The sequence below is a fragment of the Tyto alba genome, unplaced genomic scaffold, assembly GCF_018691265.1.
Source record: "Tyto alba isolate M040663 unplaced genomic scaffold, T.alba_DEE_v4.0 Super-Scaffold_9, whole genome shotgun sequence".
Taxonomy (NCBI): Eukaryota; Metazoa; Chordata; class Aves; order Strigiformes; family Tytonidae; genus Tyto; species Tyto alba.
The window spans coordinates 12,641,366-12,653,888 of NW_024881330.1; the positions used below are offsets into that span (position 1 = coordinate 12,641,366).

At 37.2% G+C, this 12,523-nt stretch overlaps 1 protein-coding gene across 1 annotated transcript in view; it reads left to right on the forward strand.

Annotated features, from left to right (window-relative positions):
- Window positions 1-12,262, forward strand: part of WASHC5 (WASH complex subunit 5) — a 29,133-nt gene extending 16,871 nt beyond the window's left edge. The window contains exons 14-29 of the mRNA XM_042785822.1: window positions 608-683; window positions 1,404-1,514; window positions 1,638-1,778; window positions 3,294-3,374; window positions 3,827-3,928; window positions 4,576-4,755; window positions 5,461-5,585; window positions 5,937-6,099; window positions 6,818-6,920; window positions 7,028-7,107; window positions 8,777-8,880; window positions 9,349-9,478; window positions 9,600-9,696; window positions 10,106-10,259; window positions 10,541-10,628; window positions 11,856-12,262. Of these exons, the coding sequence (XP_042641756.1) occupies window positions 608-683; window positions 1,404-1,514; window positions 1,638-1,778; window positions 3,294-3,374; window positions 3,827-3,928; window positions 4,576-4,755; window positions 5,461-5,585; window positions 5,937-6,099; window positions 6,818-6,920; window positions 7,028-7,107; window positions 8,777-8,880; window positions 9,349-9,478; window positions 9,600-9,696; window positions 10,106-10,259; window positions 10,541-10,628; window positions 11,856-11,912 (1,792 nt within the window). The 3' untranslated portion in view covers window positions 11,913-12,262. The remainder of the gene's footprint in view (window positions 1-607; window positions 684-1,403; window positions 1,515-1,637; window positions 1,779-3,293; window positions 3,375-3,826; window positions 3,929-4,575; window positions 4,756-5,460; window positions 5,586-5,936; window positions 6,100-6,817; window positions 6,921-7,027; window positions 7,108-8,776; window positions 8,881-9,348; window positions 9,479-9,599; window positions 9,697-10,105; window positions 10,260-10,540; window positions 10,629-11,855) is intronic.
- The last annotated feature ends 261 nt before the right edge of the window (window positions 12,263-12,523 follow it).

Below are 12,523 nucleotides of genomic sequence, written 5' to 3' on the forward strand. Positions count from 1 at the left end.
TCTTCTCAATCAGTCATCATTTGCAGAACTTGTGAGAAATAACATGCATAAATGTTATTAATACTATAAACTTTCCAATTTAAAAACAGTCTTGAAGCCTTGTTCTATGAGTTGTTGAGTATATTTGACCCTAATCAACTCATTAATTCATCCTTGTCATGTTGTTAGCTGCAGGTTAAGTGATACTGTAAGTTTTTACTGTCTGTCCTGTTCTAAACAACAATTTTGATAACGTTCTGTCTCCACCCTTTAGTCTAGTTAAGTGTTCTCCAAATTACTGGAGTTCCGATTTCAACCAAAAACAAACAAGGAAAGACCGATGTAAGAGAACTCCTTTACCGTGGTGTGATTTTGCTGAGCTACTACTTCATTATCTTGGCTGTCAACACTCCCTCACGCCCTCTTCTTTTACCCAACCTACCTCTTTATCTTACAGGTTTTTTTCTAGCCAATGTCTATTCAGACAAAATCATCCTTTAGTGAAGTTCCTTAGTGATCTCCTGTGCCATTTCTAGATTACACTGATGCTGGTGACATATGATTTAAGAGTTGAAACTAAGAGTTTCAGGGGAAGAAGCTGATTGGTTTTGTTTGTTTCCTACCCCAGCTTTACATCTATTATGCAGGAAAGCATAAGAGTCAGTCCATCTATGGTAACTAAACTCAGAGCCACTTTCCTAAAGGTAAGTATGAACAACAGGGAATGTATTTGAACACTGCAGGTCAACCAAAGCATTTGTTAAATAGGCCTTAAGGCTGTGAAGTCACAAAAGAGTCAAACTTCCTTTTACCAACATATTCTGTATCCAAATTTTTTAGACTGTATTAAATTAACTCAAGGTTAGTTTTTAAAAAAATAAAGCCAAGTTATGCATGGTTTTTTATGCAATCAGTTATATTGCTGCTCTTATGCAAATAAATCTCGTCATCCAGCCTCTACTCATTACAGTTATTTGCTGGAGACATTGGTGCACAGATGGGATCCTCTGCATATGTATCAGAGGAGGCTGAAGGAATTACAGAAGTGATGTTGTCTATGACCTTTGTCATGACGAAGATCTGATATCAGATCAAAATATTTTCTGTAGATACAAGAATGGGAAATAGCATGGGGGGGGAAGTGTAAAATTACAATGAAAAAATATCTCGCGCAACTAGTAAGATTTTAAAAAAAATTAATAAGGGGAATGTAGCATCATTATTGACTGTTGGGCTTTTTTGACTTTTAACACCTTTTTTTTTTTTTTTTTTTCCTGTTGGGAAACCTGATATTATAACACTGCTCTTTAGGAAGATTGTAGTGCTTGGAGCTGTGGGTTAGGAGTCTGAGCAGGAGACATGAAGCATTTCATTTACATTAGAAAAACAGAAGTATGAAGTTAAAATGTTAACTTTATTTCTAGCTTGCTTCTGCACTTGATTTGCCACTTCTCCGCATCAATCAAGCAAACAGCCCTGATCTTCTCAGTGTATCACAGTATTATTCTGGCGAGTTGGTTTCCTATGTAAGAAAGGTAGGCATTTGAAGGGGCATAATTGTCTTGTTCTCTAATTACTTTTCCTTAATTGAAGATTTTTTTTTTAAATGAGAACATATAATATACTGACCATGTTTGTTTCTTCTCTCATCTACAAAGGTTCTACAGATAATTCCAGAAAGCATGTTTACATCTCTACTCAAAATTATAAAGCTTCAGACTCATGATATTATTGAAGTGCCTACTCGCCTTGATAAGGACAAGCTACGAGATTATGCTCAGCTTGGACCACGATACGAGGTGCAGTTAAAATAGGGAATTCTGAAAAAACGTACCTTATAGATGGCCAACTTTAAGTTTAAGTAGGTACAACTCCATAGAGCTGTTAACCTATTAATAGTGAAGTTTGATTTGTTAACTGAGTAAGAATTAAAATTGACTAGTGTTATCATGAGCATACCTTAGGTTTCTTGAGGACAGATGAGTAACTTTTGCTCTTCTGTTTGTAAAAGTTTAACCTTTTGAACTTGTAGAAAAAGGGTGGAAAACTAAATATATTTATAAATGAGGGTAAAGATTTTTGGAGTTATTTAGATGGGGGAGCAGGAGGGAACTAAAAACCCAAGTCTGAAATGGAGCTCTCCAAATGTGGAATGCTTATTCCAGGAGAAGGTTGAAGACTGAGTAAGCCAGCAGGGTTAAGCTTTTTGCTGCCCTCTAATGTGAAGACAGCATGGAGGAATGTTGATTTGATCAGATAAAGCTGTTATTGGTCATTGGCTTTTTTATGTTTGTTTTTTTGTTTTTTTGTTTTTTTTGTTTTTTTTTTTCTGCACCGTTGTCAGTCTGGAATAGTGATCAAACATTAAAATTATTTGGTTCTTTTTTTAATAGAGGAAGATGAGGAGCAAAAACCCAAGTAGACCAGTAACTCTTTCTCTCAGACTGTATCTTTTAGCTCTCCAAGTATCAGTTAAGATGTCAGCTTTTTCCAGCGGTTTTTGCCAGAGTGATCGCTTGTTAGGAGTTTTATACAAACAGGCTGTGATCTTGGATTAAGCTGATGTTCAGACCTAAATACTAGGTTTAGACTCCCCCATTAAACTTTGTAAAGGCAGTTTATTTGGGAGGGTGCAGGCAGGCAGGGATGAAGATGGAGGCAGTATTACTTCTTTTGAAGAGGGATTCTTGGCTTCACTTTTATCTTGAGGAGGTAGAGGGGAAACTAATCATCTCACATAAAAGCTTTTTTGCTTTTGATTTCTATAGTACTGTAAGTCTGAACTATGTTGTCTCTGTTCTATGTTATAAATGACTTAAAGGCAAAAGACTGGCTTGTCTGAACTCCAAGTTTAAGGATGCTCACCTAAAATTTAAAACTAAGTAAATGTGCTACTGTATTAAGTGGAAATACTGAAGTGGACTCATTGCTGGCAGCAGGCTTTATTATGGAATAACTACTTCCAGCTGTGTCCCTAGCCTGCTCAAAGGTACCAACTTAGAGTTTTGTCCATGATGTTTTGCACATGCATGATACAGCCAGCTGAGTCTTTCCTCCCATAATCTCTGTAAAGCCTCTGAGGGTTACTTGTTCTTTCCTACTGGTAACATACCTATATTGACCTAATTAAAAGAAAGATTATTATTGTACTATAAGTAAGTCTAGAAAAAGATGCAGAATTTAAAGTAGATCAGTGCAAATTACTTTAATCTAAAATAGGAAGCTACCACTGGGAAGGATGCATATCTTTTTAGCATAATTATTTGAATCTATTGAATCACCTCAAAAAATTGTATTTTCTCTTTCTATTAAAGGTTGCCAAGCTAACCCACGCAATTTCAATCTTCACTGAAGGTATCCTCATGATGAAAACTACTTTAGTTGGTATCATCAAGGTAATGTTCTGTTATTCCAGTAGGAAAAAGTCATTCAGTGTCAATTAGTACTTTAGCACAGATATTTTGTCACATTAAGCAAGACCTTGAGAAAAGATAAAAAGACAAGAAAAAGTAAGTTTACATACAGATTTTCAAACGGTGATGCCCAACTTGGTATTCAGATAAGAATTGTATTATTTAAGGTTGTTAAGAACTCACAGTGCTCACTGTAAATAAATTCATCAGCCTTAATTGAAACTCTTCCCCCCCACACTCCCCACTGGAAAAATTCTCTGCAGGCTTTTCTGAAGAGTTATTTCTTTCATTAGCAAAGACTGTTCTTCCTACATTAAGATACCTCTTTCAGGACCAGGAACAAGTACTTAATATCTTTCTTGGTACAAATGAAATCCTTTATGTTTTTTTTTATAACTTTATGACTTTAAGAAAAAAATGTTTCTTCTATTTAGGTGGACCCAAAACAGTTACTAGAGGATGGAATAAGGAAAGAGCTAGTAAAACGGGTAGCTCTAGCTCTTCACAGGGGACTTATCTTTAATCCTAGAGCTAAGGTGTGTAACAGCTTGATTTGACTTTATTTTTTTACATATCTTGGGTTTGCTGGGACCTCTTCTATTATACTACCTTCTAGAAAATAATTCATACTTTCATATACAGATTCCCTTTTTGTAAAGAGTACGCTTTTTGAACTTCTTAAAGGTTACTTAGAATGCTTTCTTTGATGTTAAAATGAATTCATAAACTGCCAAGAGTACATAGAATTCTCAAACATATTTTTATTCTATTGTCAAGTGTCCTGTCAATTCTGAGTTCACAGTTGTGTCTTTGTGATGACTGATAGCGCATATGTATAAGCCAGGTAAACATAGAAAGGCAATGATAGAATAAGGAGTGTGACTCCTTGTTTTGATCCTGTCCATATTCTTGATTCTCCCACCCAGATCAATCAGTAGTGTCACGGAAGCTGAAAATAAACATTAAAAGCAGGAGGAAAAAATATTTAGTAAGAAGAATTACTTCAGAAATTAAACAACCTTTGATAAATTTCTCAGTGCTTTCCAGTTCTGGCTGGAGCATAGTGAAATCCTCTAGAGCTTATTGTATAAAGGCATTTAGAAACCTTATACATTCTCTTTGTATTCCACATATTCACAGTTTCGGTTTTTGGTTTGTTTGTTTTTTGGTTTTGCATCTGTAGCCAAGCGAACTGATGCCCAAACTGAAAGAAATGGCCGCTACAATGGATGGGTTCCATCGATCATTTGAATATATCCAGGATTATGTCAACATATATGGTTTAAAAATTTGGCAAGAAGAAGTGTCTCGTATTATTAACTACAATGTGGAACAGGAGTGCAATAACTTCTTAAGAACAAAGGTGCTAGTCAAAAACAAGAATGAGTAAAAGTTGATAAATGTCTTTACATTTGGATGTTAAAGCTTGTGACTGATGGAGCATGTGTACCCTTTTGTGCACATTCCATACTGTTGTGACTTCAACTAAGTGTGCTAACTACTGTGTAAAACACCTGCCCCCAGCTTTTTCTGAATGATTTCAGCATCCCCACTGCATTAGTTGTACATAAGATCAAAGTACCCCAAACAAAATATTTCAGGATCTCTTACCAGTGAACAATATCCCTCCTCTCTTTATCAAAGAAAATGGAAAATAACTACTGAATCATAGTAGTCCTCTTTATATCTATTGTTAGTCATCATAATGCAGGCTTACAAAGATTGCAGTCGTTACCAGCTCTTTTTGTAATATTTCACAAGTGGTGGAGTGAAGAGATCTTAAATTCGGCTAACAAAATGGTGCCTGGTCTTACTGCAGAAAGGAGCAGATGGAACTCCCACCAGAAACGTGGGTAGTTCTCTCAACCTCCACGCTTACCTTCTGCTTGCTCTTTGTCATAAAACTCATTCTTCTCTCTGCTTTATTCTGTTCTTATAGTGTTTGTTGTGTGTCATTTACAATATTGTTTTACAATGTACTACTTTTAGAAATTTTATTCCTTTTGTTTAAGTCAATTAAAAATATGCAATGGTAACACTGCAAATTACTCTAAAACTTATTTTTCAGATTCAAGACTGGCAAAGCATATACCAGTCTACGCATATTCCTATACCAAAATTCACACCTGTGGATGAGTCTGTAACATTTATTGGTCGGCTCTGTAGAGAAATCCTGAGGATCACAGACCCAAAGTAAGTATTGCATGTCACAGGCTAACACCACGCATTGAATGGCTCCACCATATACAAATAAAATATACAACAAATAGTTTTTATGTAGCTGTCATATCACCATCTTTATCTAAAAAAACCAAATTTACCCAGTCCATCCTGTACATTTTAAAAACTAGTCTAGAAAAGCTGTGATTTTAGTCTAAGAAGGAAAGTAGTGTGTTACACAAGTAGAGAGGAGAAAAACCAGGGAATGGTGACAAAACCCTTGTAGAGAGAAGAGTAACTAATAAGATAACTCATCGCTCAGATTATTGCAGGAACAGTTTGCATCTTGTTCTGAAGCATTTGTTTGTTTTAATTTTTCTTCAGAATCACGTGTTACATTGACCAAATGAACACCTGGTATGATATCAAAACTCATCAGGAAGTAACCAATAGTCGTCTCTTCTCAGAGATCCAAGACACTTTAGGTACCTTTGGTCTCAATGGTTTAGACAGGCTGCTGTGTTTCATGATTGTAAAGGAACTTCAGGTAATTTTTGAACTTTGGTTTCTCAGGGTCACGATGCTCTAATTGTTGAATAACTACTAGTGAAATTTAAAAACTTGTTAGTTTTTGAAATGGTAAATTGAAATCAAAAGCATTTGAAAAATGTGTATTCAACCCCAAAGGAAAGAATTTTAGTTATAATTATGAAAGTTGGTATTCTTGAATAAATGGTGCTATGTAACACAAGTTATGTGTTACATTAAACAGTGGTTTGCAAGGAATGCCTTTTGAAGGTGTACGCTTGTGTATACTTAAAAGTTGATCTCAGGTCAACTTCTATTTTTCTGTCTAGATATCAACAAAGAATTAGATTGTTTGGGTCTATCATGATACAAATAAGGTGTCAATTCTATGTAATGACTTTTTCCTCAATACCTTTATTTGTAACCAAGTTTTTTTGTTTTCTGAGAAGAATCCAGTCCTAGCCTGGCTAAAGATTTTAAGGCAAATAAGTATCGATGAAGACAGTTCTTCCTCAAAATTGAATGAATAGTTGTCTACAGTGGGTACTACATATTGATGAGGGAGATCTGCTAATTATCCTAGGACTGAAAAGCACAAAGTCTGGCTACAGAATTACTCAACTCTTTGTGGAAATATTCTTTCCCTGCTGTTGAAAAATGTGGCCCTTGTACACTATGCTTATTGTTGGTGGTATATGTGTGTGGATTTTACTTACTTATTTCTTTGTTTTATTTAGAATTTCCTCAGTATGTTTCAGAAAAATATATGGCGTGATAGGACAGTACAGGATACCTTAAAAGCACTTATGAATGCCGTCAGTCCTCTCAAAGGAATTATAGGTAAGCACTTACTGGTTAAGATGGAAGAAAGCTATTGTCTTTGTACACTTGCATTTGTTTCTCCTCTTGTTCTATTTTTTAATACCCTACCGTTTTTCTTTTCTCAGCAAATTCAAGCAAGGTTTATTCTGCAGCAATTGCAAAAACTCAGAAGATCTGGACAGCATATTTAGACTCCATAATGAAGGTAGGTTTATGTGTCTTAGCGATACACAGAATTCACTCTAGGCTCTCTGTTTATATACTTTAATCTGGTTATTTTACAATGGTGTATTATGTTGACCTGGAATTCTGTATCATCACAAGTGAAGGAAGCTTGGATTTGCAAGAGCTCCTGAACTTTGTTTGTATGACAGCTCACACTCCACAAATGTGTAATAGTTTGCCAGAAAAGGAGTTTAGCACTAGAAATCTGATCTGAGAAGACTGGGTTAGTGCTCAGTATCAGGAGCTCTGAGACTCCCCACAGTGCCTTGTGAACATAATGTACCTAAGGCTAAAGTGTAGAGCAGTAACATTTTCTGAACTTGCACTGTTCACATAGAAGACAGTCTACTGTGGCAAAGATTTAAACACGCTGGCCCATTAACATGCCTCTCTATCTTGTCTCTGTAGTGATATTTTGTGACCGGTGTTTTTCAGTGTGCTCTGAATGTTCTCTATGTTACTTAAGAAAAGAGGAAGGGTCAGGGAAGGAAGGGAAAGGTTAACTGCAACAAGCCTGCCATTGCTGACCCTAAGGTCTAGGGAGAGGTGGGGAAAAGAGTACAAGCATTTCCCATTACAAATTAAAAACAAGCAAGTAAGGGGGGGTTTATACCTGTTACCTTTTTAGTGCCCTTTTCACACTGCCTCTATTTGCTACCATGTACTGTGTAAATCTTGGGCATTGTGACTACTCCTCTCCTTTGGCTGCACTGCACAGTTGGATTCTGTCAGTTCTGACTGCAGGCAGTCTGCAGAGAAGGACTTGGGGGTATCAGAGGATGGAAAACTGACTATGAGCCAGCAATGTGCGCTCACAGCCCAGAAAGCCAACTGTGTCCTGGGCTGCATCAAGAGAAGCGTGGCCAGCAGGTCCAGGGAGGGGATTCTGCCCCTCTAATCCGCTCTCAGGAGACCCCACCTGCAGTGCTGGGTCCAGCTCTGGGGTCCCCAACATAAGTACATGGACCTGCTGGAGTGAGTCCAGAGGAGGCCACGAAGATGATCAGGGGGCTGGAGCACCTCTGCTGTGAGGACAGGCTGAGAGAGTTGGGGTTGTTCAGCCTGGAGAAGAGAAGGCTCCAGGGAGACCTACTAGTGGCCTTCCAGTGCTTAAAGGGGGCTACAGGAAAGATGGGGAGGGACTTTATCAGGGATTGTACTGATAGGACATGGGGTAATTGTTTTAAAGTGAAAGAGGGTAGTTTTAGATTAGATATTAGGAAGAAATGCTTTCCTGTGAGGGTGGTGGGACACTGGCACAGGTTGCCCAGAGCAGCTGTGGCTGCCCCCTCCCTGGAAGGGTTCAAGGGCAGGTTGGACGGGGCTGGGAGCAACCTGGTCTGGTGGGAGGTGTCCCTGCCCGTGGCAGGGGGGCTGGAACTAGATGATATTTAAGGTCCCTTCCAACCCAAACCTTTCTGTGATTCTATGATGAATCAGTGCCCTGTTACCAAAATGAGGAAGTAGCTCCAACCACTATGTATGTCCCTGCTTTGGGCAGCCCTACAAAGACTGTTAGGTGTAATGAGGAGTCTGTGTAATCGATTTAACTGTAAATTGTTACACATTAAGTTATTCCTTAGTTTGACTTTACTCTTCCTTCCTTGCATTCAGTATAACATCCACCTTATTTTTGTTTGTTTCAACAGGTTGGTCAGATGCAGATTTTAAGACAACAGATTACCAATGAATTAAATTATTCCTGTAGATTTGACTCCAAGCATTTGGCTGCTGCTTTGGAAAATCTCAATAAGTAAGAAGCAGAATGTGCTGAAGAGCTGCATGTATCACTGTGACATAATTGTTATCAATTTGGCAATCCTTAAAATCTAAATTATGGCAAAGTGTGGAGTCTGACTCTATTCATTTTTTTGTTGATGAGTATTTGAATTTGGACCAAATAAAAACATTAAAAATAAATAAATTGGCAAGTAATTTGTATGAAGACGCTAGTAGACAGTGCAGCTTCTAATTGCACTTGGTTATACCTGGATTTGAGGTCATATTTGGATGAGAAGTAAGAACAGTGAAAATGTGCGGTACTAATTTTGAATCATATATGTTTGTAAAAGGTATTCCAGAAAGGTGGCTTACTTTTGCTTGTAACCGTTTATGGGGTTTGTGTCTTTGAAGCTTTTACATTAATATGAGATGTGGCATCATGTAAAGTTTATTTGGGGATAATTTAAATAAGTATTTAATCAGTTTATTTTACTTTTAGAGCAATACTGGCTGACATTGAAGCACATTATCAGAACCCATCACTACCTTATCCTAAAGAAGACAACACTCTTTTATATGAAATCACAGCTTATCTGGAAGCAGCTGGCATTCACAATCCATTAAATAAGGTCAGGCTTATATTCCAGTGCTTGGTACAGTTTGGTTTTTCTATTTTACTGATTATTAACTGAGAAGAAAATGAATATGTGAAAGAACTGTGTTCATCTTTTTTTTTTTTCCCCCCCCCAGATCTACATAACAACAAAACGTCTGCCATATTTTCCCACTGTCAACTTCCTATTTCTCATTTCCCAGTTTCCGAAACTTCAGTACAACAAAGATTTAGGTATTGTATAAGTTGTTGTTTGTCTAAATCTAATGAAAGCCTATGTGGAATTATCTATAGAGAAGATAGTAAAATTATCTGCATAGAAAATACTCGGTTTCTGACTTTAGTCCATCATGTCCAGGCAGATTTGTTATAATATTGAAACCAAATACAACAGAGTAGGAAAGAGAATCCAAACACCTGACTTTCTCATTTAATCCTATGCCTTAGTTAATATCATTAAGCCATTTGCTATGGAAGAAATGCAGTTGTTACATTACTTTTTAATTTTTATGTGTGGGCAAGCAGAAGGGGAGGCACAGCAAAAAAACCTCACACGAGTATATTAAATAAGTTTGCCTCTGATATAAAGAGTATGTTCTGATTTATAAATATGTGTTGTTTTGGGGTTTTTTTTCCTGTGCAGGAGTGGTATGCAAACGGCCAGCTGATCAAATTGACTGGCTTCCTTTAGTTCTGGGACTTCTTACCCTGTTGAAACAGTTTCACTCAAGATACACAGAACAATTTCTGGCTCTGATTGGCCAGTTTATTCGTTCAATGATGGAACAGTGCACAAGGTATCCATGTTTTACTTTCTCCTTAAGTATCACTTATGTGAAGAGGGCTTTAGTGGTATTATCACTGCTTTTCCAGTATGTTCTCCTAGCAGAGTATATTTGACATAGTAATAACAATATATTTTACTAAATATAAGATTCAAATATTATTTCTTTTTGTAATGGAATCACATGGTACCCAATAGAAACAATGTTATTTGGAGGCTGGCATTTTAATGTTACTTTATCCAAATAACTGTTTGGCTAGTAAGAGTATAATCTTCATGGTGGTTTAATTTTAGCCAGAAGATACCAGAAATGCCTGCTGATGTAGTGGGTGCCCTCATGTTCCTGGAAGATTACATTCGCTACACAAAGTTACCAAGAAAGGTAAGAAAGAATTCCATGTCTCCCATATGTAGCACTGAGAGGGAGTCCTGTTCAGATGAGCTAATCTTTGTTTATGCTGTGGTTATGTACTATCAGTTTGATCATGCATATCTACTCTGGAGTGTGGCATCATCTGTAAACAAATAACCAAAATAATGGACTTGTTAAGTTTGTCCCAAAAAGCAGTATTGACCCATTTCAGATATTCTGTAAAAGGCTGCCAAAAGGAAGTACAGATGAAAAATCTGTTACCTGGTAGGAATGGGTCATAATTAATTCTTTATCCTGTACAAACTACAAATTGTGTTACCCATGTACTTTGTGTAACTATTCCTACACTAGTCATGGTATCCTTATGGAAAAACTATTTTTTGCAAAATACAGAGGGGATACAAAATACAGAAAGGATTTCAACTTTGTGCGGATTTAAGAAGTCTGTTTTATTTAATTTTCAGAGATCATATATATTGCTGGGGGCTTTTGGGAAGAGAAGAAATAAAAGTTTTGAGATGGTGCAGAGTTAAGTAATAATAAACTTAGCTGTATTCTAAATGCAGGGCAAAATCTAATTAGCAAGTCTAAATTCTGGTGAAACACCATCTCCAGTCCTTGATTTCTTTCCCTTCCTGCCAAAGCATGGCTACCCAGGGAACTTCTTTACTTCACACACGAGGGAATTTCTGAAAGTCTGTGCTTTTAGAGAGACTTTAGTTTAGGGTTAAATGCATTTTAACTGCATTTGAAGATTATATATTATTTATATGTGGTATTAAAAAGAAGCCATAATCCCATTTGCCATAGGCTGTACCTCAGTAATTCTTGAATAAGCCATTTCCCATCTAATACAACTAAGTGAGAGATACTTCCAGTTCCTCTCTCCTTCCCAGCCCACAGTGCAATGTAGTAGGAAGTCCCCGGGTCAGTCTTGCAGCTGATGTATCTGGTACCTGTGCCAGCTTCCGCTTCAGCCCGGTGCCATGTGGAGAAACAGCAGAGGGTGTTGGCGTTCCTCCAGTCTGACACAGTACCTATGTCCCGGCGCTTCCCCACAGCCCAGGGCTTGCCCCACCTGCCTGGCATGGTGTCCCTTTCCCGAGCACATCCTACAGCCAGGGTGGTTCAGGTCAACAGTGTTGTGTGCTTGATTCATAGATCAGATGTGCTTGTTAATGGATGAATAGAGCATACAAATTGTTAATTAATCAAATGCCTTCCTGTTTACTTCAGGTTGTTGAAGCACATGTGCCTAGCTTCATTTTTGATGAATTCAGAACTGTTCTATGAATATGAAGAAAGACCAAGCCTTTCCCCGAATCTGAAACAGGAGTTGGGGACTGAGGATGAGAAGTTCAGAACTGTATATTTTCTGTGCTCTAAGGCAGTACCTACAACTGTCTCTATGAAATATAACCATCAGAACTAGTCTATATAATTAACAGTTGTTTAAATCTTGACATCATACACAATTTGTATCTCATGCAAACAGTGTACATTTTATACTGCACATTATAAATGCTGTATGTAATTGTTTATGTATAAAATTTTCTTCTGAAGACCTACTTGTGGAAGTTTGACTTTTGTATTGGAAATGAACAATGAAATTGGAAATAAAGGTGTTGGATAGTTTGCCAGGACTGATGTTTCCAAAGTGTCAATTTTCCTGTTACAGGAACGATTAGTGGGAATTAATCCATAGTGAAAAGAGGCCTCTGTACTACAAAAAGTTAATTTTCCTCTGTAGAAGACATAAAAATAATTCAATATCTATAGCTAAAAAGTCCCATTGTGCCTTTTAAAGGAACAGATATTTCTTCCAGTACAAGCCTAACGTGAATAATGTTGGTGGCAAGGTGTTAATTCGCATATCTTTCAGTCTTGGTATGGACCCATTTACA